At 43.4% G+C, this 25,067-nt stretch overlaps 1 protein-coding gene across 5 annotated transcripts in view; it reads left to right on the forward strand.

Annotated features, from left to right (window-relative positions):
- PDE7B (phosphodiesterase 7B) overlaps positions 1 to 25,067 on the forward strand; it is a 465,941-nt gene that overhangs the window by 336,008 nt on the left and 104,866 nt on the right. Inside the window, exon 1 of one of the 5 annotated variants that reach the window (XM_056566605.1) lies at positions 2,284 to 2,856. The exons of the other annotated variants lie outside the window; for them this stretch is intronic. Coding sequence (XP_056422580.1) covers positions 2,628 to 2,856 — 229 coding nt within the window. The 5' untranslated portion in view covers positions 2,284 to 2,627. Of the gene's footprint in view, positions 1 to 2,283; positions 2,857 to 25,067 lie in introns of those variants that run through there. 5 annotated transcript variants of the gene reach the window in all.

Consider the following 25,067-nt stretch of genomic DNA (forward strand, 5'->3'; position numbering starts at 1 on the left):
AACAGAATTCAGCCCTGAATAAAAAAAAAAAATCAAAAGTGGTGAATAAGAAATAAGGTTTAGCACAATCTACACTGCCCTCCCTGGTAATCCCTCCACATGGAAAGGAAAGAGAGCACATTACACAACATGTGCTGCCTGTGATTTACTTCTCCCCGACTGTCTGTGAATCAGCAGTGTGGTGGCCCAGTACGGGAAGTGTTACCCCGTGCTCCTGTTGTCCTGTCAGGCAGCCTACTTCAGTGTCCCCAAGCCCTTTGCACTTGTTTCCCCATTGTAAATATGTTTAATCATGTAAAGTGTTTAAAATGTAATGTTGCTTTAAGAGTTATACCATGTGATATGTCATGTGATTGTTACCCAGGAGGTACCAGTGACCAGGTGATCCCAAGAGTGACCTATGTGCTCCCTGCTAGTCTCCCCCATATAATCCCTGGGTGGCTCTAGCTTCTTCCCTTCTCTCTTAGCTCTTGCTTCCTCCTGAGGTCCAGTGCAATCATGCCTAGTGTGTGTGTCCAGAGTGTTGGAGACCTCAAAGTCAAGTCCTGCAGCCACCATCAAGTCAAGTAAGCTAAAGTCACAGCTTTGAGTCAAGTCAAGTCAGTCCCTGTCATCTGCCAAGTCAGCGTGGTCTGCATTCAATTCTCCAGTCCTACTGCAAGTCCCAGCAAGCCCTAAGGCTAAGTTTCCACTTTTTTTTCTGGCAGTTTTTGGAATTACTGCCACTGCAGTTTTTGAGCCAAAGTCAGAAGTGGATCCATAAGGGAGGAGAAGTATAAGTCATTGATGGCTATGCAGTATGAACAGTATTTAAACATGTTCTTTCTTTGCACGGAACAATTTCAGCGGCGGAATTGTCTGCCACTGAAATTCCACAGTGTGAACGGGTCTCGCGAAAACCCATTCACCCTGATGTTTATGTTCACAGCACTTAATTCCGTGAACGGAATTCCGCAAGAATTACATAGTGTGAACATACCCTTAAGGTCTCTGCGTCACTGGTCACCCCCTTGGGCCCTGGCTGAACTGTACAGACTTTACCAACTGTCTATCCTCAGTAAAGCTACCGTTGTCTGTAATGTTTGTCAGCGTCTTTATTGCAAACGGTATACCTTCGGGTGGTTACAGGCTAAGCCACACCCTGGCGTCAGGAATACAAGGGGTTAATGCCATCTGCCCCTAGGATAACAACATCTGCCCTGCACCACACACCTCACCACCACAGCAGCCTCCACTGCAGATGCCTGTCCAGAATGATTACACTGAAGCCCAGCAGAGGTCATTGCCCAGCACCAGTGCCCTCCTGACCATGCACTGACAGGAAGGAAGAGCTGGCTCCCTGCCAGTCCAGGGGAAGAGGCAGCTGCTGTGCCGAGCTCCGGGAGTCAGTCAGTGGCTCGTCGTGTCCCGGGCTACCTGGGCTCCTTCTCCTGCCTCACCTATCCTGGTGAAGACCCTGAAAGCTGCTCCTGAGGGGTCCCGGGCTCCTACTCCTGCCTCAGCTACCCTGGTGAAGACCCTGAAAGCTGCTCCTGAGGGGTCCTGGGCTCCTACTCCTGCCTCAGCTACCCTGGTGAAGACCCTGAATACTGCTCCTGAGGGGTCCCGGGCTCCTACTCCTGCCTCAGCTATCCTGGTGAAGACCCTGAATACTGCTCCTGAGGGGTCCCGTGCTCCTACTCCTGCCTCAGCTATCCTGGTGAAGACCCTGAATACTGCTCCTGAAGGGTCCCGGGCTACCTGGACTCCTACTCCTGCCTCAGCTACCCTGGTGAAGACCCTGAATACTGCTCCTGAGGGGTCCCGGGCTCCTACTCCTGCCTCAGCTACCCTGGTGAAGACCCTGAATACTGCTCCTGAGGGGTCCCGGGCTCCTACTCCTGCCTCAGCTATCCTGGTGAAGACCCTGAATACTGCTCCTGAGGGGTCCCGGGCTCCTACCCCTGCCTCAGCTATCCTGGTGAAGACCCTGAATACTGCTCCTGAGGGGTCCCGGGCTCCTACCCCTGCCTCAGCTATCCTGGTGAAGACCCTGAATACTGCTCCTGAGGGGTCCCGGGCTCCTACTCCTGCCTCAGCTATCCTGGTGAAGACCCTGAATACTGCTCCTGAGGGGTCCCGGGCTCCTACCCCTGCCTCAGCTATCCTGGTGAAGACCCTGAATACTGCTCCTGAGGGGTCCCGGGCTACCTGGGCTCCTACCCCTGCCTCTGCTATCCTGGTGAAGACCCTGAATACTGCTCCTGAGGGGTCCCGGGCTACCTGGGCTCCTACCCCTGCCTCTGCTATCCTGGTGAAGACCCTGAATACTGCTCCTGAGGGGTCCTGGACTCCTTCTCCTGCCTCAGCTACCTTGGTGAAGACCCTGAAAGCTGCTCCTGAGGGGTCCCGGGCTACCTGGGCTCCTACTCCTGCCTCAGCTACCCTGGTGAAGACCCTAAAAGCTGCTCCTGAGGGGACAAGACATGACCCAAGTCAGAAGCCGGGGGGAGCGCCAGCCCTCTGCCTGGACTGTGTTGTGTGCGTGAAACCGATTTCATAGCGTTCTTCTTTCCTACCCAGCACTGCAAGCGTTAACCCGGAGGCTGTCACTGTGTGGGCTTCCCTCAAGCAGTACAGAGAGCAGGATGCCAGTGCTGGATCGATGCTACACGACGGCAGAGAGCTGGAGGACAGGTGAGGTGCTGCTGCCAACCTACATGGGTAGCCTGCCCACCTACCACTCCGGGAGTCTGGGCTGTGAGCTGCCAGAGATCATAGAGATGGTGAAACTGCTATGGAAGTCTAAGAATGGTATCCACAGTGTGAAACAGAGGGGGCTGCTGGCTAATGAAGATGTCCTGGGGGCACTACCAGGTAAGGATTCTTACTACCAGGGTACATGGGCTGGCATCTCACTGCTTCATGTCTAGCCCCAATATGTGTATACACATAGGATGGAGCAGTGTTCCCTAACCTGTGGCCCTTCAGCTGTTGAGGAACTATAATGCCCATCATGTCCTAACAGGTAATGGGCACGATAGGAGTTGTAGTTTTGCAGCAGCTAGAAAACCACAGAGAGGATACTCCATAACCATCATGTGAGTGTGAAACCACTGCTACATCTTCAGGAATGGGTTAGAGCAGTGTTTCCCAACCAGGGTGCCTCCAGCTGTTGCAAAACTACAACTCCCAGCATGCCCGGACAGGCTTTGGCAGTCTGGGCATGCTGGGAGTTGTAGTTTTGCAACAGCTGGAGGCACCAGACACTGGGTTAAAACTTGAGGAAAGGGATTTACTTCTTATTTCTTGAGGATTCCTTGTGTGTGAAGGATTCTGTAGGACACATATGTAACAATAGGATGGCTGGTGTGTGAGAAGGAATTCCCAGTACAACACTATGGAGGTAAGAAAGTCACTGACACATTTGTTGTTTACTAAATAGAACCTACAGATTATTTCCTACATTCATGTTCAACAACTACAATGTTAGTTATACCTTTAATATGGCTTATACACGCTACATGATAAATAGATTTTTTTTTTCTGTTAGGATTTTAAGACTTAAGGATGTAAAGAAAGAAAGTAATGATATTGTAGTTGTAAAAAATGATACTTGTGAAAAACCTGCAAGAAATGAAACAAGGATTGAAGTAACTTGTCCAAAAATGCTGATAGGTAAAGTAATGTAAATGATAGAATAGTAGACCTGATCATTGGAGGTATTTTGATGCTCTTCTGGTTTTTCACCGGCCCATAGTGCAGTGTTTCCCAACCAGGGTGCCTCCAGCTGTTGCAAAACTACAACTCCCAGCATGCCCAGACAGCCGTTGGCTGTCTGGGCATGCTGGAAGTTGTAGTTTTGCAACAGCTGGAGGCACCCTGGTTGGGAAACACTGCTCTAAGCTGAAAGCAGGACTGGGGGAGGGGGTAATCTATTAAAACGTGTGTAGAGTGGTGCAGTTGCCAAAGCAGCCAATCAGTTTTTTTTCCCCTTAAAAACCTTTTTAAAATTTAAAGTAGCAATCTGATTAGTTGCTATGGGCAACTGCACCACTTTTCTTCCACGCAGGTTTGCAAAAATCTCACCATAGGTCTAGATGGGATGTAAATGAGGAATGTATTTATTTCACTGACAGCAAGCAGAGATCTGGTGAGAGATTTATCAACTGGTGTGTACTTGCTAAATTGTGTGCGCTGTGTGTTGTTATTTTGCGCATTGATTCGCGCCAAAGTTTTCTAAGTTTGTGTTATTTTCATGTTGTCTGTCATTTTTCTTGCTGTGCCCTTGCAGGGGTCTTGGTTTGCAGATGCGGGAATTTATCATGTGCCCAAGAATTATTTTTGCGCAAATTTACTACAGTGATCGTCTAGCAAAGGAATGCGTGTTAGCTTTTCACTCTTTTCACCGCCATCCAGGGGCTGTATGTCATTTGCACGAATGTATGAAGTGATGTGCGCCACGTGATAAATTTGCGCAGCATCTGGGAAAACACATGCGTATGTAACAGATTTTGCATTGCACAAAAACCTACGCTCTTAATATTTTTTTTTAATTTTTAATGCTGGTTCTGGCTACATGTAATTTTTGTTAACCCCTTAAGGACCACGGTTTTGTTTCAAGTTTTTGCACTTTCATTTTTTCCTCCTTACCTTTAAAAAATCATAACTCTTTCAATTGTACACCTAAAAATCCATATGATGGCTTATTTTTTGCGCCACCAATTCTACTTTGTAATGACATCAGTCATTTTACCCAAAAATCTACGACGAAATGGAAAAAAAAATCATTGTGTGACAAAATTTACTTTTAGGAGCTTTTGTTTCTACGCAGTACATTTTTAGGTACAAATGACACCTTCTCTTTATTCTGTAGGTCCATACGATTAAAATGATCCCCTACTTATATAGGTTTGATGTTGTTGTACTTCTGGAAAAGATCATAACTACATGCAGGAAAATTAATACGTTTAAAATTGTCATCTTCTGACCCCTATAACTTTTACATTTTTCCCCGTACAGAGTAATATGAGGGCTCATGTTTTGGGCTGTGATATGAAGTTTTTATCGGTACCATTTTTGTATTGATCAACTTTGAACGCCGCGTCTAAAGGGTTAATAGCGTGCGGCACCGCGATCAGTGCCGAGCGCTATTAGCCACGTTGTTAGAGGCCGGGCCCAACCTGCGTTATAGAAAGGGAGCGGACTCAGAGCGTACAGGTACGCCCTTGGTCCTTAACAGGTTAAAGGGGTATTCCAAGAAAAAACTTTTTTTTCATCAACTGGCTCCAAAAAGTTAAACAGATTTGTAAATTACTTCTATTAAAAAAATATGAATCCTTACAGTAGTTATCAGCTGCTGAAATTGAGTTGTTCTTTTCCTTCTGACAACAGTGCTCTCTGCTGACACCTCTGCTTGTCTCAGGAACTGTCTGAAGCATTAGAGGTTTGCTATGGGGATTTGCGGAGAGCGGAGAGCACTATTGTCAGACAAAAAAGAACAACTCAACTTCAGCAGCTGATAACTACTGGAAGGATTAAGATTTTTTAATAGAAGTAATTTACAAATCTGTTTAACTTTCTGGAGCCAGTTGATATATTTAAAAAAGTTTTTTCCTGGATAACCCCTTTAAGTATCACAAAACCCATATATCACTCTACATGCATAGACTATAGCACAATCTACCACTCTTTCTTCCCCTTTCTGCCAGCACTTCATACTGACAGTAGCATCCATAGAAACCAAGAGCTTATTATTGTCCGCCCCAGAGACCACAGCACCAAAATGACAAATACCCCTGTTATGTGTTCTTTCATTGGTATCTGAGTTAAGTACCGTATTTTTCGCCCTGTAGGACGCACCGGCGTGTAAGACGCACCCTATTTTTAGGTGCAAAATCTAAAAAATTGAAGATTTTGAAGCCAATAGTGGTCTTCAACCAGCGGACCTCCAGATGTTGCAAAACTACAACTCCCAGCATGCCCGGACAGCCGTTGGCTGTCCGGGCATGCTGGGAGTTGTAGTTTTGCAACATCTGGAGGTCCGCAGATCGAAGACCACTGCATAGGAGGTAATACTCACGTGTCCCCGCCGCTCCGGACCCGTCACCGCTGCCCTGGATGTCGCTCCATCGCTGTCGCCGTGTCCCCGTCGCTCTGCTGCTGGCCTGCTGCTGAACGTCTCTGCTGCCGGCCGGGTATCCTCGCTCTCCGTCGCCATCATCACGTTGTTACGCACGCCGACGCACGTACGCAACGACGTGATGACGAGGAAGGAGAGCGCCGGCCATACAGGGGATCCCTAAACGGAGAAGACACCGAGGAGGCAGGTAAGGTCCCTCCCGGTGTCCTGTAAGCACTAACCCGGCTATTCAGTCGGGCTGTTCTGGACCGCCGTGGTGAAATCGCAGCGGTCCCGAACAGCCCGACTGAGCAGCCAGGTTAGTGTCACTTTCCCTTCAGATGCGGTGGTCAGCTTTGATCGCTGCGTCTGAAGGGTTAATACAGGGCATCACCGCGATCGGTGATGTCCTGTATTAGCCGCGGGTCCCGGCCGTTGATGGCCGCAGGGAACGCTGCGATAGGGGTGTATTCGCCGTATAAGACGCACCGAAGAAAAAGTGCGTCTTATACGGCGAAAAATATGGTATGTTGTATGGCTATACCAGTATTCTTACTACACAATGAAGGAAATCTTCTTCTGACCTAACAGAACTTTGTGTATCGGTAGATTTCTGAAAGGTTTATGATGATGACTGTGGTAGCATTGGTGTATTATTCTCCCGTACACACATACTTACCCCATATTTGGAGGTCCTGATCACTACCTAAGATTTCTCCACCTGTAATTTTGGCCTGAAAAAATACAGCGCAGTTTCCTCTCCTCTGGTAATAACAAGGTTGTAGCATGGTTAAATGAGCATTTTGTTCTGGTTTCCAAGGTGGAATAAAAGGAATGATTTATAGACATAGGAATGCAACAGTTTCATGGGGTTTACATTTAGTGATCTGTCTCTTTAGGTTTGTAACCTACATTTATTTTCAATTTCATTCGGCATTCTTTAAATACCTCAGGATATGTTTTACTGCAACTGTCCATCAATGTAATGCACCAGCTATTTTACATGGCCGGAGATGAGAATCGTTCTAGATAATGTTATTGCTTCAAGTGTCAGATGGCCGAATGCTTTCCTGTCATCATGAAATTTCATATACTGCATACTGGTGGACATAAAAGATGTCTGCCTACCGAGCAAGAGGCTTGGATAAAGCCCAAATGAGGCTGGGTCCACACTACGTTTTGTCCCATACGGGAGCGCATACGGCAGGAGGGAGCTAAAAGCTCGCGCTCCCGTATGTAACCGTATGCGCTCCCGTATGTCATTCATTTCAATGAGCCGGCCGGAGTGAAACGTTCGGTCCGGTCGGCTCATTTTTGCGCCGTATGCGCTTTTACAACCGGACCTAAAACTGTGGTCAACCACGGTTTTAGGTCCGGTTGTAAAAGCGCATACGGCGCAAAAATGAGCCGACCGGACCGAACGTTTCACTCCGGTCGGCTCATTGAAATGAATGACATACGGGAGCGCATACGGTGACATACGGGAGCGCGAGCTTTTAGCTCCCCCCTGCCGTATGCGCTCCCGTATGGGACAAAACGTAGTGTGGACCCAGCCTGATATATAGCCCCTGCTACAAACCTTAAAGGGGTATTCCACGAAAAAACTTTTTTTTATATATCAACTGGCTCCAAAAAGTTAAATAGATTTGTAAATTACTTCTATAAAAAAAATTATAATCCTTCCAATAATTATCAGCTGCTGAAGTTGAGTTGTTCTTTTCTGTCTGGCAACAGTGCTCTCTGCTGACATCTCTCCTTGTCTTGGGAACTGCACAGAGTAGAAGAGGTTTGCTATGGGGATTTGCTTCTACTCTGGACATTTCCCGAGACACGTGTCATCAGAGAGCACTTAGACAGAAAAGACCAACTCAACTTCGGCAGCTCATAAGTACTGAAAGGATTAAGATTTTTTAGTAGAAGTAATTTACAAATCTATTTAACTTTCTGGAGCCAGTTGATATATAAAAAAAAGTTTTTTCCGGGATAACCCCTTTAAGGAAGGTTTAAAGGGAAACTGACAGCCATGTTTTAACCATTGACATTTCTTATTGCAAGGCATAAACCTCATTATAGATACCATTGTATCTATATTATATTGTTCCATGTTTAATTGTTTATTCCAACTTATTACATTCTTTTTTCATTGTCACTGTAATACATCAATTCATTGATTTTTTTCCCACCCTCTGCACAACCTCTTCTGCCAATGAGCTGCTCTTCCCTACAGAACTAGTCACCAGCTCACAAGACTTTTAGATGTTTTCTTCAAAACTTTTCCCATAAACCAGAGAAAACCCCTGTCCAACTGTTGCCAGTTTTGCTTTCTGTCCCCCAAAAGGCAAGCTGGGCCCCGTTCATATCACAGAAAAATCAGTCATGTATCATTCATTTCTGACAAAGTTTTACTCTCTCAACTTTTGCCATTGTTGTGGTCTTATTCGCTGGGGCTCATCCAAGTCCTGGCTGCCCAACAGATGGAAAATCTGACGTGCTTTCAGAACCATGTTCAGAAAAATTCTGTATCATGTGGATGGTAACATGGATTCCCATTAATAGCAATGGGGAGCAGTTTTAGAGGCAGAATTGACCTGGATTTCTGTGCAAAATACACATGTACTGGGCATTAAACATTACTCATTACTGTATGAATTATGGCTGAGAATAATGTTGTTTGTGGACAACTGTTTAGCCCTGTTTTAAAGGTAAACTGACAATAGGGTCACCTGAACTAACCTAAGTATACAGGCAGATAACTTTGTTCCCTTCATTGACATGCTGAAGAATAGGGATGAATATTTACAAATGGGGCGTTGTTATTGACCAGAGCCGGCAGGAGAAAGCATTGCTGGTATACAGCAGCAGCCGTCTCCAGTGCATAGAAGAAATTACCACATTAGCAGCAAGATTGATATCTCCTTCACCAATTTTCACCTAATATTAGAACCCTCAGTTTTCCTTTAAGGGTGCGTTCACACGTACAGGATCTTGCGCAGATTTTATGCGCATGATTTGTAACTGCCGATTAGAAGCTGTGCTCAGTCATTTAGTTTACATTGAAATCTGCAGCAGAAAATCCTGCGCATCAAATCTGCGTATGTGTGGACATAGCCTAAAGGAGTCTGTTAGGAAATAAATGCTGCCTGAACTGCAGTCAGCATGAGATTGGGACCTACTTTCTTGTAACTTGCATCTAGTTTAAAACTAGCCTCTGGCACAGGGTAAAGTGTCTTATTGGTGGTCTTTCCAGCTCTTAACCCAACACCACTTGGTGAAGCAACCTCCCATTGTGCTTAAAGGGGTACTCTTCTGGAAAACATTTTTTTTTTTTAAATCAACTGATCCCATAAAGTTATACAAATTTGTAAACTACTTCTATTTAAAAATCTTAATCCTTCCAGTACTTATCACCTGCTGTATGCTCAACAGGAAGTTCTTTTCTTTTTTGAATTTATTTTCTGTCTGACCACAGTGCTCTCTGCTGACACCCCTGTCCATGTCAGGAACTGTCCAGAGTAGGAGCAAATCTTCATAGCAAACCTATCCTGCTCTGGACAGTTCCTGACATGGACAGATGTGTCAGCAGAGAGCACAGTGGTCTGAGAGAAATTACATTTTAAAAGAAAAAAACTTCCTCTGTAGCATACAGCAGCTGATAAGTACTGGAAGGAGTAAGATTTTTTTAAATAGAAGTAATTTACAAATCTCAGTTAATATGGAGAGGCTCTTGTGAGTCGTCTGGGTCACCTCTCAATCAATAAGATACTATTCATATCATTAGAAATGTAAAAAATATATAAAAGATAATAGACTGATATAACATGTGACCATACACCTAATAGAACTAGTCCAAGTATTCCAAATAGCAAGCTCTGTTACTGTCTCTTAGTGCAAAAAATACTCGGCTGGTATGCTTAACAAGCAGACTTGAGGATAGTACTCCGTTAGTATCCTCAGAGATTATATGCAATGCATGCAGTACGTTCAATTGCAATGTTGTTCACAAATCCTAGGATGTTGGATATAGGTGAGGAAAATGTACCTTCCTGTAATGCTGGTCTTAATTTTCTGTGCCGCCTCTCCTTGTAGGAGCGAGCGCTGCTGGAGGGTCGGCCGTCTCACAGGATCGCAGTGCTGGGTACAGTGGGCTCGGGCTCAGTGAACTGCAGCGCTTCAGTAGTAAAGGAAGCTGGTACGCTTCGCTTGGCAGCGTCCTCGTGTATGTTACGTGCGCCTGCCAGTGCTTTGATTGACAGGCAAATATCCCTTAGGTAACAAAGTCAATAAGTGCCGGAAATGCATTGCCATGTATGAAAACGGTTAAAAATATCACTAAAATGTACTGTGCTTCTATTAAACTTGACATGTGCTCTTTAAGACTTGTTGCATCCAGGGGTGGATCCAGAGTCTAGTCTCGGGAGGGGCACTATTAGAGTATTTTGTGTTGGTGGACAGAAAATAAGGTGTTGCTTAAGGAACTTACAATATTATTAAATGTATCATACAGTCCTAACCTTGTTTAAGACTCATAGGCCATGTTCGCAGGACAGAATTTCCAATGCGGAATTAAAGGGGTATTCCAGGCAAAAACTTTTTTTTATATATCAACTGGCTCCGGAAAGTTAAACAGATTTGTAAATTACTTCTATTAAAAAATCTTAATCCTTCCAATAGTTATTAGCTTCTGAAGTTGAGTTGCTGTTTTCTGTCTAACTGCTTTCTGATGACTCACGTCCTGGGAGCTGTGCAGCTCCTATGGGAATATTCTCCCTTCATGCACAGCTCCCAGGACGTGACATAATCATTGAGAAGTTAGACAGAAAACTTCAGAAGCTAATAACTATTGGATTAAGGATTAAGATTTTTTAATAGAAGTAATTTACAAATCTGTTTAAGTTTCCGGAGCTAGTTGATATATAAAAAAAAGTTTTTGCCTGGAATACCCCTTTAAGCACGGAAATTCCGCTGCAGCAGAGTCCCGTTGAATTCAACAGGATTCTGCTGCTCTGCAGAATATCCATGCCAGATGTTTCCAGCACGGAAATTCCGTTTTCTGTATCCGCAGAAAGAATGAACACGTTCATTCTTTCTGCAGACACTTTGTGGACATTCCGTAGTGTGAATATGGCCTTACATTACAAACAGATAGGATATGTTTAAAGAGAGATATCAATATTACAAAGATAAGACATTTTAACCAGTTTATACAGTCATGGCCGTAAATGTTGACACCTCTGAAATTTTTCAAGAAAAGGAAGTATTTCTCACAGAAAAGGATTGCAGTAACACATGTTTTGCTATACACATGTTTATTCCCTACACATGTTTATTCCCTTTGTGTGTATTGGAGCTAAACCAAAGAAGGAGGAAAAAAATCTAATTGGACATAATGTCACACCAAACTCCAAAAATGGTCTGGACAAAATTATTGGCACTCATTCAAAATTGTGGAAAAATAAGATTGTTTCAAGCATGTGATGCTCCTTTAAACTCACCTGGGGCAAGTAACAGGTGTGGGCAATATACAAATCACACCTGAAAGCAGATAAAAAGGAGAGAAGTTCACTTAGTCTTTGGATTGTGTGCCTGTGTGTGCCACACTAAGCATGGGCAACAGAAAGAGGAGAAGAGAACAGTCTGAGAACTTGAGTACCAAAATTGTGGAAAAATGTCAACAATCTCAAGGTTACAAGTCCATCTCCAGAGATCTAGATTTGCCTTTGTCCACAGTGCGCAACATTATCAAGAAGTTTGCAACCTATGGCACTGTAGCTAATCTCCCTGGGCGTGGACGGAAGAGAAAAATTGATGAAAGGTGTCAATGCAGAATAGTCTTGATGGGGGATAAGCACCCCCAAACAAGTTCCAAAGATATTCAAGTTTTCCTGCAGGCTCAGGGAGTATCAGCGCGAACTATCCGTAGACATTTAAATGAAATGAAATTCTATGGCAGGAGACCCAGGAGGACCCCACTGCTGACACAGAGACATAAAAAAGCAAGACTACATTTTGCCAAAATGAACTTGAGTAAGCCAAAATCCTTCTGGGAAAATGTCTTGTGAACAGATGAGACCCAGATAGAGCTTTTTGGTAAAGCACATCATTCTACTGTTTACCAAAAATGTAATGAGGCCTACAAAGAAAAGAACACAGTACCTACAGTGAAATATGGTGGAGATTCTATGATGTTTTGGGGTTGTTTCGCTGCCTCTGGCACTGGGTGCCTTGAATGTGTGCAAGGCATCATGAAAACTGAGGATTACTAACAGATTTTGGGTCGCACTGTACAGCCCAGTGTCAGAAAGTCCGAGATCTTGGGTCTTAAGGGTGCCAATAATTAAGTTAAGGGTGCCAATAATTTTGTCCAGCCCATTTTTGGAGTTTGGTGTGACATTATGTCCAATTTGCTATTTTTCCTCCCTTTTTTGGTTTACTTCCAATACACACAAAGGGAATGAACATGTGTATAGCAAAACATGTGTTACTACAATCCTTTTCTGTGAGAAATACTTAATTTTCTTGGAAAATTTTAGGGGTGCCAACATTTACGGCCATGACTGTATTAGAATGTTTACATAAAGTGTGAGCCGCGGGAACGTGATCTCCGGGCGCCAGCGCGATATGACGTCATCGTGCTGGCCTTCAGTGGATGGCGTCCTCGCTGCTCACATGCTGCAAGAATGGAGCAGCGTGTGAGAAAGGTTAGGGAATGGTGGAGAGGGAGCTGTCACCATGCTATAGTACGGGAGGGGCAGCAATTATCCCCCCCAACTGGATCCACCACTGGTTGCATCACAGCTTTAATCATGAAGTCTTCCAAGCTAACTTGGATACAGCTTTATAGCCTAGGCATATGTATGTAACACGTGCTGGAAGCAAAGTCTTCGGCTTCATAGCAGCCTATGTAAAACTAGACTGTGCTGAATATTTAATAGGCACGTTTTCAGTGCATACAACACATATGCAGAAGAAGTGCCTGACCCAAACATGTTTGTATATGGTCTAAAAGAACATGTAGGGCAGAGGTATAAAGCCATAGGAGGAACTTGAGCAGAGCTCTAGCTGACATTAAAGGGGTATGCCAAGAAAAACCTTTTTTTTACAACAACTGGCTCCAGAAAGTTAAATAGATCTGTAAATTAATGCTTGTAGTGAGAAACAGCGTTCGGCACAGCCAACCATGCAGCCCGATATTCGCTCTTGATGGAACAGGTGTGTATGTATGTCGCTGCTTGTGGGGGGCTCAGCCAGGACAGAGTCATGGATCAAACATTTGAGAGAGCATGGAAAATAAGCGGCACTCACCAAAAACAGCTAGCGACAACTTCTTTATTTCTTAGGCGTGCAGTGAAACATGCAGGTGCAGGGAGACAAGGACGCCGGGGAATCCGGCTGACTGGTCACAGCCGTATCGTGCTTCCGCACTTCGTCAGACCAAGTGTCTGACGAAGTGCGGAAGCACGATACGGCTGTGACCAGTCAGCCGGATTCCCCGGCATCCTTGTCTCCCTGCACCTGCATGTTTCACTGCACGCCTAAGAAATAAAGAAGTTGTCGCTAGCTGTTTTTGGTGAGTGCCGCTTATTTTCCATGCTCTCTCAAATGTTTGATCTGTAAATTACTTCTATTAAAAAATCTTAATCCTTCCAGTAGTTATCAGCTGCTGAAGTTGAGTTATTTTTTTCTTTCTGACAACAATGCTCTCTGCTGACACCTCTGCATGTCTCAGGAACTGTCCAAAGCATTAGAGGTCTGCTATGGTGATTTGCTCCTACTCTGGACAGTTTCTGAGAAAAGCAGAGGTGTCAGAAGAGTGCACTGTTGTCAGATGGAAAAGAACAACTCAACTTTAGCAGCTGATAACTACTGGAAGGATAAAGGGTTTTTAATAGAAGTAATTTACAAATCTTTTTAACTTTCTGGAGCCATATATATATATATATATATATATATATATATATATATAAGTTTTTCCTGGATAACCCCTTTAACCCCTTAAGGACCCAGCCATTTTACACCTTAGGACCTGGCCATTTTTTGCACATCTGACCACTGTCACTTTAAACATGAATAACTCCGGAATGCTTTTAGTTATCAATCTGATTCCAAGATTGTTTTTCGTGACATATTCTACTTTAACATAGTGGTAAAATTTTGTGGTAACTTGCATCCTTTCTTGGTGAAAAATCCAAAAATTTGATGAAAAATTTGAAAATTTAGCATTTTTCTAACTTTGAAGCTCTCTGCTTGTAAGGAAAATGGATATTCCAAATAATTATTTTTTTTATTCACATATGCAATATGTCTACTTTATGTTTGCATCATAAAATTGACGTGTTTTTACTTTTGGAAGACACCAGAGGGCTTCAAAGTTCAGCAGCAATTTTCCAATTTTTCGCAAAATTTCCAAAATCACAATTTTTCAGGGACCAGTTCCGGTTTGCAGTGGATTTGAAGGGTCTTCATCTTAGAAATTCCCCACAAATTACCCCATTATAAAAACTGCACCCTCCAAAGTATTCAAAATTACATTCAGTCAGCATTTTAACTCGTTAGGTGTTTCACAGGAATAGCAGCAAAGTGAAGGAGAAAATTCACAATCTTCATTTTTTACACTCGCATGTTCTTGTAGACCAAATTTTCGAATTTTTACAAGGGGTAAAAGGAGAAAATGGATTGTTTTTGTAGCCCAATTTCTCTCGAGTAAGCGCACACCTCATATGTCTATGTAAAGTGTCCGGCGGGCGCAGTAGAGGGCTCAGAAGCGAAGGAGCGACAAGGGGATTTTGGAGAGTATGTTTTTCTGAAATGGTTTTTGGGAGGCATGTTGCATTTAGGAAGCCCCTATGGTGCCAGAACAGCAAACCCCCCCCCACATGGCATACCATTTTGGAAACTAGACCCCTTGAGGAACGTAACAAGGAATAAAGTGAGCCTTAATACCCCACAGGTGTTTCACGACTTTTGCATATGTAAAAAAATATATAATTTTTTTCACAAAAATGTGTGTTTCCCCCCAAATTTCACATTTTTGCAAGGGTTAATAGCAGAAAATACCCCCAAAATTTGTAACCCCATCTCTTCTGAGTATGGAGGTACCCCATAAGTTGACCTGAAGTGCACTACGGGCGAACTACAATGCTCAGAAGAGAAGGAGTCATATTTGGCTTTTTGAGAGCAAATTTTGCTCGGGGGCATGTCGCATTTAAGAAGCCCCTATGGTACCAGGACAGCAAAATAACCCCCACATGGCATACCATTTTGGAAACGAGACCCCTTGAAGAACGTAACAAGGGGTACAGTGAGCATTTACAACCCACTGGTGTCTGTCAGATCTTTGAAACAGTGGGCTGTACAAAATGTTTTATTTGCACAACCCACTGTTCCAAAGCTCTGTCAGACACCAGTGGGGTGTAAATTCTCACTGCACCCCTCATTACATTCCGTGAGGGGTGTAGTTTCCGAAATGGGGTCACGTGTTTTTTTTTTTTTTTTTGCGTTTGTCAAAACCGCTGTAACAATCAACCACCCCTGTGCAAATCACCTCAAATGTACATGGTGCACTCTCCCTTCTGGGCCTTGTTGTGCGCCCCCAGAACACTTTACGCCCACATATGGGGTATCTCCACAGTCGGGAGAAACTGCATTACAAATTTTGGGGGGCTTTTTTCCCTTTTACCTCTTGTCAAAATGAAAAGTATAGGGCAACACCAGCATGTTAGTGTAAAAAATTTATTTTTTTACACTAACATGCTGGTTAGACCCCAACCTCACCTTTTCATAAGGGGTGAAAGGAGAAAAAGCCCCCCAAAATTTGTTAGGCAATTTCTCCCGAGTACGGCGATACCCCATATGTGTCCCTAAACTGTTGCCTTGAAATACGACAGGGCTCCGAAGTGAGAGCGCCATGTGCATTTGAGGCCTGAATTAGGGATTTGCATAGGGGTGGACATAGGGGTATTCTACGCCAGTGATTCCCAAACAGGGTGCCTCCAGCTGTTGCAAAACTCCCAGCATGCCTGGACAGTCAACGGCTGTCCGGCAATACTGGGAGTTGTTATTTTGCAACAGCTGGAGGCTCCATTTTGGAAACAGTGGCGTACCAGACGTTTTTCATTTTTATTCGGGAGGGGGGCTGTGTAGGGGTATGTGTATATGTAGTGTTTTTTTACTTTTTATTTTATTTTGTGTTAGTGTAGTGTAGTGTTTTTAGGGTACAGTCACAGGGGCGGGGGATTACAGCAAGTTTCCCCGCTGCGAGTTTGAGCTGCCGCGCAAAATTTGCTGCATCGCAAACTTGCAGCCTGATAATCACTGTAAGCACCCTGCCCATGTGAATGTACCCTGTACATTCACAGGGGGGGGGGGGAACCTCCAGCTGTTGCAAAACTACAACTCCCAGCATGCACAGTCTATCAGTGCATGCTGGTAGTTATAGTTTTGCAACAGCTGGAGGCACACGGGTTGGGAAACACTGAGTTAGGAAACAGACAATGTTTCCCAACCAGTGTGCCTCCAGTTGTTGCAAAACCACAACTCCCAAACATTCTCAGGCATGCTGGAAGTAGTAGTTCGGCAACATCTTTAGAGCCAGATGTTGCCTAACTACAACTCCCAGCATGCTTTGAGTTGTAGTATTGCAACATCTGGAGGACTACAGTTTGCAGACCACTAATACAGTGGTTCCCAATCTGTGCCCTTCCAGATGTTGCAAAACTACAACTCCCAGTATGCCAAAACTGTCCAGGCATGCTGGGAGTTGTAGTTCTGCAACATCTGAAGGGCCAGATGTTACAGAACTACAACTCCCAGCATGCCTGGACAGTAAGGGCATGCTGAGGATGTGTAGTTTTGCAACATCTGGAAGGGCACAGTGGTCCAAAAACTGTGGACCTCCAGATGTTGCAAAACTGCAACTCCCAGCATGCCCAGACGCCAAGGGCTGTCTGGGCATGCTGGGAGTTGTAGTATACAGGGTCCCAATACAGCAATGCATGTCGCTTTACGGCGACGTGCATTGCTGTAAAGGGCCCGACCGCGGCTGAAGATCTACTCACCTGTCGCCGCCATCTTCATCGCCGGGATCCGGGTCTTCAGGGACAAGGTAAGTATCGGGGCCGGTCCCCAGCACTCCCCGTCCCTCGCCGCGTCCTCCGGTCTTCCTCCCGTCCTCTCCGGACTTTCAGGGGCCGGGCAGGATGGGAGGAAGTAACCGCCCCCCCCCCCTGCGATTGGTCGGTTAACTAACCAACGGATCGCAGGGGATCGGAGGAGGTGGTCGGCTTGAGCATGGTCCTGGCTGTCTGTGACAGCCGGGATCATGCAAAATTACCGGGCGGTCTGGTCCCAGAGACCCAATCAGCCCGGTATCGCCGCAGATCGCAAGGGTAATTTCCCTACATGGCCCCCCTCGGCGTTTGCCCTGGATGCCTGCTGAAGGATTTCAGCAGGCATCCGCTTCCAATCTCTGCCTGGCGCGCGGCAGGGACCGGAAACCGCCTCTGCGTAAATTTACGCCCTGGGTCCTTAAGTTCCAGGGCGCCGGGGCGTAAAATTATGCCCTGGGTCCTGAACAGGTTAAGCCATTAGTTTGTTATCGCGTCAGGCATATGATGAATCTTCTGTAATAACCGTACATCTCTTCATCACACGTGCTTGCGAAATACCTAGGTTGCACATCAATGTTAAAAGAACGACCTTTTACGTGTATCAGCAGCAATATTCTCTCACATGAGTGTAAAATGATGTGGATTTGTGGATCTATACATTTCACATAGCATTGCTATCTGCTCCGGGATTATGAGCTGCTCCTATAAATAGCAGGATATGGTTGATAGGCTATTTACATTGTGGTACCCACAGGGCCTTATGTATACAGTAAGGAGTCTGGAATACGTACAACTTGGATAGAAAGATTTGTAGTCATGTCAGCGATGTGTCCTTGTGTGCCTTCTAATCAAATAGATTCATTTATATTGACACGGGATATATATTATGGGAACAGCTCGAAGCCTGCATGCATTCTAGACATGAGGTATTGCCCGCTGAAGTATTTGGACTACCAGGAAAAAAATAAAATATGTTGTCCTCCAACCATAAGTAGATTATGTTGTTTTGGGAAACATATAAATACTACTGTAACATTTCAGTGAAACAAAATGTGTAATGTCAGTGTTTTCCAACCAATTTCCCAACCAGTGTGCCTCCAGCTGTTGCAAAATTACAACTCCCAGCATGCCCGGACAGCCAAAGGCTGTCCGGGCATGCTGGGAATTGTAGTTTTGCAACAGCTGGAGGCACACTTGTTGGGACTGGAAACCCCACTGTAGATTGTATTCGGTTTTCTTTATTTGGAAATGAAGGGATTATAGTGTTTGTTCCAAACTAAAATAGTCCAATACTGCATGCATTACATTGCCTGGTCATTTGCCTAGTGAAATTTGGCCATAAGTTCTTAGACCATAGACCCGGTACTACCTTTGTCTGTTTGGCGCTGTTACCACCTTCCACTTTTGGTTGTAACTTTTCCTTCTAGGAGACTCTACGTGAATGAATGGGATAAATCCTTGGGCAGTATCATTGTATAAAATTTGTTGATGGATACCTGGTATAGGGAAGGAAACCCCAGATGGGACTCAAACTCACAATCTCTGGCTTAGGAGGCCAGTGCTTCATCCATTAGGACAGTGGTCTAATGGATAAGGCACTGGCCTCCTAAGCCAGGGATTGTGGGTTTGAGTCCAATCTGGGGTGTATGCTTTCCTTCCCTATACCAGGTATCCATTGACAAATTTGTAGAATTACGCTTACGTGGTGTCTTTAGTTTATGACATAACCAACAATGCTCATCTAGATCTGTGATACAGTGGAGACCAATGGTTGATGGAATTCCATCATGGCAGTTGCACGGCTGTAAGAGGACAGTAGATGTTAGCCAGACAAATCCTTGTAGGGGTAAACACTTAGGTGTCAAAGAACTATTTTCGAGTGACACCTTGGCTAACCATAATAATTATATATGTGGGTTTTCAAAGTACAAACATTTCTGCCTCAGGCAAGTTTACAATTGAATGAAACAATAGGAAATGGGACTATTATTGAGTCATTCATTTGTTAAATTGCCTGAGGAAGGAATCTTTCTACTACGAAAACTCACATATATAATTTTTTTTTGGTTAGCCAATAAGATTATCACTTTTGGTACAAAAGTATCTACTATCTCCTATAAGGCTCGATTCACAACATGTTTTTGTGCCCTGTTATTAAAGGAGTAAAAATGAATCCCCTATCCAAAGGATAGAGGATAAGTGTCAGATCGCCGGGGGTCTGGCTGCTGGGATCCTCTTAATCTCTTGCCTGGCGCCCGTTCTCCCCATGCATGGAGCTGTGGCGAGCACCCTTGGTCGACACGCCCCCTTCCATGGATCTTTGTGGGCGAAGTGGAGATACATGAGTACATCGTTTCGATTCTCCCTTAGGCTAAGTTTCTACTTGATTTTATTTATGTGCATTCCCCCCCCCTCCCCCCCCCCAAAAAAAGCCAAAACGGCCACCATGGCGTTTTTTCATTGAAAAAACGCTGCGGCCAGATGTTAGCTGTAAATCAATGAGAAATCTCAAAATTATTTTTTTACTCTGCAATTTCAATTTGGCATTTTTTTCCCCCCTCAAATCAAGGCATTTTTCTCCCATAGAAGTCTATGGGAGTAAAAAAAAAACGCTGAGAAAAACGCCATGTGGGTTTTAATTTTGTCGTTTTTGCAGGCGGTTTTTATTCTTTTTTAGACTTAAGCGATCCAAAAAGGGATGGAGATACCTTTTTTTTATAACACTTCGTGGGGTACCATTAAAAAAAATTATAAAAAAGATACAATAGGGTGGGAACTCAGCATTCTTTCTCCTCCAAACATGACGAGTTGAGTTTTTAGCAAAAAGTTCTAATTTGGTTTCATCTGACCATATCACATTCTCCCAATCCTCTTCTGGATCATCCAAATGCTCTCTAGCAAACTTCAGACGGGCCCGGACATGTACTGGTTAAAGGGGTACTCCACTTAAAGGGGTACTCAACACTATTGATCACGGCATCTGAGGGGTTAATGGCGGACATCCGTGGGATCGCGGTTGTCCGCCATTACCGGCGGGTCCCTGGCTGCGATCAACAGCCGGGACCTGTCGCGCATGATCCGGGCATGGCTCCGATGCCCGCGGTTATGCTTAGGACGTAAATGTACGTCCTGGTGCGTTAAGTACCACTTCACCAGGACGTACATTTACGTCCTTCGTGGTTAAGGGGTTAAAGCCTTAAATTATAGCTTTTGACATGTCAAAGAGACATGAAAAGTTTTGATTGATCGGCATCTTGTTGTTTAGACCCCACCGATCATTTCAACCAGTCAGGGGAGCATCTGAGCCCTGCTCTCCCTGACTGACCGCAGGTGACAGAATGTATAGTTAGTCCATCTCCTGCAGCCAAAGCACTTCTCCTGACTCATTCTAGTGATCAGTGGGGATCTAAACACCCATACCCTGACCGATCATAACCTTTAACCCCTTCATGACCCAGGGTTTTTCCATTTTTGCACTTTCGTTTTTCCCTCCTTACCTTTAAAAAACCATAACTCTTTCAATTTTGCACCTAAAAATCTATATTATGGCTTATTTTTTGCGCCACCAATTCTACTTTGTAATGACATCAGTCATTTTACCCAAAAATCTACAGAGAAACGGAAAAAAAAATCATTGTGCGACAAAATTGAAGAAAAAACACAATTTTGTAACTTTTGGGGGCTTCCGTTTCTACGCAGTACATTTTTCGGTAAAAATGACACTTTCTCTTTATTCTGTAGGTCCATACGGTTAAAATGATACCCTACTTATATAGGTTTGTTTTTATTGTACTTCGGGAGAAAAATCATTACTACATACAGGAAAATTTATACGTTTAAAATTGTCATCTTCTGACCCCTATAACTTTTTATTTTTCTGCATACGGGACGGTTTGAGGGCTAATTTTTTGCGTCGTGATCTGAAGTTTTAGCGGTACCATTTTTGTAATGATCGGACTTTTTGATCGCTTTTTATTCATTTTTTCATGATATAAAAAGTTACCAAAAATACGCTTTTTTGTACTTTGGAATTTTTTGCGCGTACGCCATTGACCGTACGGTTTAATTAATTATATATTTTTATAATTTGGACATTTCCGCACGCGAAGATACCACATATGTTTATTTTTATTTTTATTTACACAGTTTTTTTTTAAATAAGAAAAGGGGGGTGATTCAAACTTTTATTAGGGAAGGGGTTAAATGATCTTTAATCACTTTTTTTTCCACTTTTTTTTGCAGTGTTATAGCTCCCATAGGGACCTATAACACTGCACACACTGATCTTTATCATTGATCACTGGTTTCTCATAGGAAACCAGTGATCAATGATTCTGCCGCTTGACTGCTCATGCCTGAATCTCACGCACTGAGGAGGCAGGTTAGGATCCTCCGGCTGTCATGTAAGCTGTTCGGGATGCTGTGATTTTGCCGCGGCGATCCCGAGCAGCTCCCTTAGCTAACCGGCATCAGTTTACTTTCACTGTAGACGCGGCATTCAACTTTGAACGCCGCGTCTAAAGGGTTAAAAGCGTGCGGCACCGCGATCACTGCCGCGCGCTATTAGCCACGGGTCCCGGCAGTTGCTTGGTGCCGGGCCCGACCCGCTATGACGAGGGGCCACGCCGTGGCCCCACGTTATAGAATGGGAGCCGACCCATGACATACATGTATGCCATAGGTCGGGAAGGGGTTAACATGTCAAAAGTTTGTTGAAATGATAGTAACACTTTAAACTCTCCACTATTCTAGACCACCAGGGAAGACTAAACATAGCCTGAAATCTTTTGTTTTTATTTCTTGTTGTCTAAACGTAGGTATGTCTTCTAGTCCATCATTCATATAGTCCTAATGTGATAAATTATGGTAGACTTTAGTAGAAAAGTCTGCATTTCTCTGTAGACCTTCCATGTAATGGAGGAGTTTTGTTGAAGTTATTTTATAAATAGATCATACTGATGTATATACATCCTAGCTCTTTTCTCTGTTACCATATAAGTGTTTCTGAAGTATGTATTAACATCCTGAGAATCTGAGTGGGCCGATGGATTATAAAGTAGGAAGTCATGTGTTAGTGTTTATACCAAAGCAGAACTGATGTTTTGCAGGTGAAAGGAGATCCTGCGATAGAAGATGTGTTTAAGAGTTAAGACCCATTGGAAGGATTTGTGAATAATGACGGAGCCAGGCTGAACTGGCACGGTTGTTATGCTACAGTGTCCGGAATCCTTGAGGTGGCCTGAGTACACTTTCACCGAGGTAGAAGACTGCTTTTGTTGGAGACTCAAGCTGACATATTGCATGCAGATCTATGTTAGCTGACACAAGGCCAGCTTTAATGTCAGATAATAACCATAATATAGAATGACTCACATCCATGGACTGAAAGTTGAAAAGTACATTATTCTTCAATCCATATGCCTCCCCCTTCTTTTACTGTTCCTTCCAATTTTAAATTGGGGGATGGATTTTTTCCAGAGCTTTAGAACTTAAATGAAGCAGTGATGAATTATGGTTTGTTGGGACTAGGGTTATTAAAATAACACACATATAGTATATTAAGGGGTTTTCCAAGATAAAAAAAATGAACAGTCTGCTCGGGGGATAAAGTGACAAAATTCACAATACTCACCGATCTTCGGCTGCTTTGGTCCCCATTGTTGCCTCTTTCTTCCCCTGATGTCATGCTGTCCCTGCTCTCCTTGTGACATCCTAAGCACACTGCATCCAAACACTGGCCTTAATGGTAGCCAGCAAAAAAGCACTGAGTATGATATATTTTGTAATAGTAATCCCTTAGCAGTTATTTTTATGCCAGACAACCACTTTAAAGTAGTTGTTGCAAATGTTTTCAAATGTATGGCATGGTTGCCTGTGCCATAACACACCATGCTATAACATTTCATATAACATAATCAACGTCTATAGTACTGTGAACCTGCCTTGTTGTCACTCTTTACATAGAAGAGATAAGAAGGGTAGATGGGGGTCCAACCGCCAGGATCCCTGCAAATCATGAAAAAAGGGATTTTGAAGTTTGATGCCTGTACTTGGGCATCTCCAGCATGCCCATACAAATGAATGCAGCATGTGCTTTCTATAGCACACACTCTTATTGAGAGCCAAGATCCTGTTCTGGAGATTGCAGGGGGTCCAGAACAACCTCTTTAAAGGAATAGTACAGCCTTCCAATAGGTTTTTAGTATTACATAATTACTTTGCCTACAGTCATTTATTGGAAAGCTTCATTGTTTGGCTATAAACCTGCCCTGTCATATGATGGACACACAGGCCCTCAACTCTAGTACTGTTACTAGAGTATAAGACTCTGTTTCCACTTGGCATTTTTTTGAAAAAACTGCCACTGCAGTTTTTCAGCCAAAGTCAGAAGTGAATCCAGTAGAAAGGAGAAGTAGAAGTCCTTGTTTTTATATTTCCCATTCTTTTTGAATCCACTGCAGTGGCAGCTTTCCAAAAAAAAATTCCAAGTAAAAAAGCAGAAAGACTTACATTTAGCATGGACATAAGTATTCAGACGCTTTCCTATGATACCTGAAATTTATTCATGGGGGTCTAACATTTGACCATCTTTGAGATATTTTTTTTTATACCTGACTGATTTGTAAAGTTCATAAAACATAGAAGACCCATCATACAAAAGAACACAACGTTTCCATCATACAATTTATTTATTTATTTTTTAAGTTGAAATGTTTTGTTCTTTTGTATGATAAGTGAATAAACCTCACTTCTATTCACAATTTTGGAGTGACGCTTCCCTACTTTGGAGTTGAATTTGCTTAATTGGACCCTGTGTCAGGCATGTAGAAACCCTTGCACTAAAAATATAAAATTTTTATAGGTATTATTTTTGACATAAAATTCTTTTTACCACAGGAAGACATCTTTGTAGTGCTACTTCTATTTTAGCATCATAGTGCACACCATACCCTGCAACAAATATACCTAGATGTGTTGTGCAATAATTTTTGTGGTGCTATGTGGTCCGCATAAAGTGATAAAGTCCGTCATGAAGAGATCAGGTCTGCACTAAGGAATAGGCGTTCATTTGTACCAGAAGAAAAATAGTGCAGGTATTCTCTAAAGCTGGAGTAATTATGGTTAAGGATGTATGTGTTAGCTTTAGCACAGCAAGTAAATATTGGAGCAGGGAACATTTTGAAGCAGTGTATAGTGAGAGCAGTGTGCAACACTTCCTCAATCTGCTGTGTTTCCAGATGACAGGGTGTTTTCATTTGCCGAAAAGTGTTATATAAACAGAAAGTATGAGAGAGCACTGTATCTTTGCACTTCTAATATGTTTTTTGCAAAGATTTATGTTTTACTATATGCAAATAAAGATGAACCACAAAACACGGTAGACTGAGTACTGTTAAATTTGTGTGCATCTTATTATCACATATTAAGAAGGGCCCATTCTTTATTTGGTGTTCCATGTAGATTAATTACAGTCAACCTTTACATTCCATAAAGAGGACCTCTCACCCACCAACGTACTAGAGGATCGTCCAGTAGGCCCAGGATGTGACATAACAATGGTCGGGCAGAAGCAACCACATAGGAAATCACTTCCAACTAGGATCTGTTTCTTACGAGTTGATTCACAAATAATCTTTCAATGTTGTGTCCTGTGTGTGCATCCCTGACCTAAAGTTTATGATGTATTTTAAAGTGAATGTCCACATATTCTGCATAGAGGGAGTGTGTTCCCTGAAATTAATTTCAGGCTATCAGGCTATTCCATTTTGGAAAATTTCCATTTTATTAAACAAAGACAACGGCAATGATATAAGAAAGATATTTGAGTAGAATTTTAAAGGGATGTATTTTAGAAAATTGAT

This window comes from Hyla sarda, chromosome 3 (assembly GCF_029499605.1).
Source record: "Hyla sarda isolate aHylSar1 chromosome 3, aHylSar1.hap1, whole genome shotgun sequence".
In the NCBI taxonomy this organism is placed as follows: domain Eukaryota; kingdom Metazoa; phylum Chordata; class Amphibia; order Anura; family Hylidae; genus Hyla; species Hyla sarda.